This window comes from Crocuta crocuta, unplaced genomic scaffold, assembly GCF_008692635.1.
Source record: "Crocuta crocuta isolate KB4526 unplaced genomic scaffold, BGI_CrCroc_1.0 scaffold273, whole genome shotgun sequence".
Taxonomy (NCBI): Eukaryota; Metazoa; Chordata; class Mammalia; order Carnivora; family Hyaenidae; genus Crocuta; species Crocuta crocuta.
This window is the reverse complement of record NW_027529425.1, coordinates 7,449,441-7,452,461: the sequence shown is the minus strand read 5'-3', so window position 1 is coordinate 7,452,461 and position 3,021 is coordinate 7,449,441. Positions and strand designations below refer to the sequence as shown.

Below are 3,021 nucleotides of genomic sequence, written 5' to 3'. Positions count from 1 at the left end.
CTGGAGAAGGCACCCTTCTACACAGGGAGAAACAGTGCGGCTCCTTGGAGGACCTGTGTCTCTGACTTGTCTCTGACCCAGTGCTCCAGGCAGGGACACACGGGCTGGACCCAAACCATCCTGCCTGGACCTGCTGCCCTGGGGGCAGATGGAGGTGGGGCCGAGCCTGGTGGTGGCGGGCAGCGACAGCTCTCCCCTCTCTGTGGCCTGGCTACCGGCTCCTTCTGGCAACCTGACAGTCCACTGGGGTATAGGGTTCCCAGGAAGAGCCTGCGTGTCTCCCTGCGCCCCCAGGGCACCCATACCGGGGAGCTCCGAGGATATGTCCCCTCCGCCAGTGCAGGGAGCCCGGGAGGAGCCCCAGCTCTGGCTGGGGAACGGGGTGTGGGAGGTTACCCAGCGACTCTGCCTCGAACTCTGGGGCCCAGCGCAGGAAGCAGGAGCGCGGACCCAGCGGGAGGCGGGGGTGGTGCCCCGCCCGTCGGAACACCCAGCGCGCGGCTCCCTCCTCCCTGGGTCCGTGGGCCGGTCAGAGGGTCACTGAGAGCCCCGCTCCGCAACCCTCCGCCGCTTTAGCGGTGGCTGGGGCCTCCCTCGCGCTGGGATTGGATGCGAGAGAGCGGGGTGGGCGCGGGCGGGGGACCCCAGAAGCCCAGGTTCCCAGCTCGGGCGGAGAGCAGCCGGCAGTGCAGACGCTGCTGGCGCCCGTCCGGAGGACCTCAGCCAAGACCTGGCGGCTGGCGGACGGCTTGGAGGAGGCGGCAACTGCAACGGCAGCCCCCCACCGCAGGCGCCCGGCGCGCCAAGATGTTTGACAGCTCGCAGTATCCCTACAATTGCTTCAACTACGACGCCGACGACTACCCGGTGGGCAGCTCCGACGAGGAGAAGCGGCTCACGAGGCCAGCGTACAGGTGACCGCGGGGTCAGCGGGGGGAGCCCGGGGGCCACCACCTTCCTTCGCAAGGACCTGCCTGGGTTGGAGGGACAGCTTTCTTCTCGGGGGCGGGGGCGGTACAGGTACTGAGAGAGGAGACACGTCTGTCTACACGTTTAGAAGTATCCAGAGAAGGTTCTCACAGCCTCCGTGAAGAAACTCCCAAGTGTGAGGGAGAGCTTCTGGGGTCTTGGCAAACGTGGGGACTGGGGCTCCAGGTTCAGGCTCCCACATGCCAAGGCGCCCTGGGGGCAGAGGAGTCCCGCCCTCAAGAGGGGCCCCTGGTGCAGGGAGGGGCTGGCTAGAGGGGGCTCCGGCTGCACCGGCCCGCCACCCCCTCTGCCCGTGTGGCCCCATGTGCCCCTATTTGCAGCTACATCGCGCTGATCGCCATGGCCATCCAGCAGAGCCCCTCGGGCCGGGTGACCCTGTCGGGCATCTATGACTTCATCATGCGCAAGTTCCCCTACTACCGAGCCAACCAGCGCGCCTGGCAGAACTCCATCCGCCACAACCTGTCCCTCAACAGCTGCTTCGTGAAGGTGAGCCCCCCACTGGCCCCTGCTCCCTGGAGTGGCCCCCAAGTGTCCTAGGCTTGGGGATCCCTGACTGGGGGCTGGGATGGGCTTCATAGCTGCACAGTAGGGTGCCTCCAATTTGCTCCGTGAGCAACGCCACCCACTCCAAGGACGGGGACCTGTCTAGTGCGGACCCTGGAGTCCTAAGTGAGCCCAGATGCCTCGAAGAAGGCCGGGGGCACAGTGAGAGCCAGCCCCTCGCCAAGCCCCGCCCTCTCCCACAGGTGCCTCGGACGGAGGGCCACGAGAAGGGCAAGGGCAACTACTGGACATTCGCCGGCGGCTGCGAGTCACTGCTGGACCTCTTCGAGAATGGCAACTACCGCCGGCGGCGCCGGCGCCGGGGCCCCAAGCGCGATGGGGCAGGGGAGGCACGTGCAGGGGGCACAGAGGGGCCGCAGGGGCCGACGGAGCCAGCCAGCCACCGCCAGCCCCCCGCCCCTGGCAGCCCCGCTGCCCTGGGGAAGGAGGAGCGCAGGGGCATCAAGTTCAGCATTGACTACATCCTGTCTGCGCCGGACCCCTTCCGGGGGCTGCAGAGTCCCTGCGGCCAGCAGGAGGCCAGAACCCCCCGGCTGGAGGCCCAGCAGATGAACCTCCACCTGTGGACAGTATGAGGCAGGGCTGGCACCTGGCCAGTCCAGGGTCTTCCAGCCCCACCCCGAGCCAAGAAACAAGGTTTTGCCACATCCTTCTAACATCCAGACTCCTGTTCTGCACTGAAAACCAGCCTGGGCTGGAGGGACAAGAGGTCAGTCTTCTGGCTTCATCTTTCAGAAGTTCCCTTGCAGGAAGACCCACGGGGTCCTATTTGACTGAAGGGTCTGCTCTAGATTCACTGAGTGATCCCACTCTGAGGAACACGAACACAGCAGGTTTAGGGCCACGTTCACTTACAGACAAGGTAGCATCTCATCCCTCCATCTTCTGAGAATTTGCTGCACAGAACACCCCCCCACCCCCACTCTCCCTGGAAGCTGCCAGCGAGCTCCAGATGCAGATGGCGAGGTGGGCGGGCATCTTCACGGGAGCAAAAAGTGCACACGGTGAAATCAGATATTACTTGATCCTGTGAATATCGTCCCCAAAGGTTTTGACGGTGGCCCTGTTATGGATGATGTGATCAGAAGTTCAAGTGCATCAAGAGTTGTGGACAGAATATTCAACGATTGCTCAAGAAATACTGTGTACTTTTTTATACAGGAAAGAAGGGGAGGAGCAAGGGGGGGGCTCCAAATTTGGGACAACGTGGGGCAAAACACACTTTTCTTGGTTCTTCTGAGCAGGGAGAAAGCCCCTATTTGGACATGTTCCACCCGGCTGGCTTCCCAAGAAAGCAGACAGTAGGTAGCAGGCAGCTGATAGACCCTACGCTGTGAGCTGTACAATGTGCACAATTACAAGCATTGGAGGTGGGTACACTCCATTTGAAATGTAAATGATTTAATTACTGTGTGGAGACGGGCATTTTAAAAAACACAATTATGCACAGTGAAACTATTTGAC

At 62.5% G+C, this 3,021-nt stretch overlaps 1 protein-coding gene across 1 annotated transcript; it reads left to right on the top strand.

Annotated features, from left to right (window-relative positions):
* The first annotated feature begins 807 nt into the window (after positions 1–807).
* On the top strand, positions 808–2,132 carry FOXL3 (forkhead box L3). Its single transcript, XM_077758587.1, has 3 exons — positions 808–914; positions 1,311–1,479; positions 1,740–2,132. The coding sequence occupies exons 1-3, from the start codon at positions 808–810 to the stop codon at positions 2,130–2,132; spliced, it is 669 nt and encodes a 222-aa protein (XP_077614713.1).
* Positions 2,133–3,021: the final 889 nt, after the last annotated feature.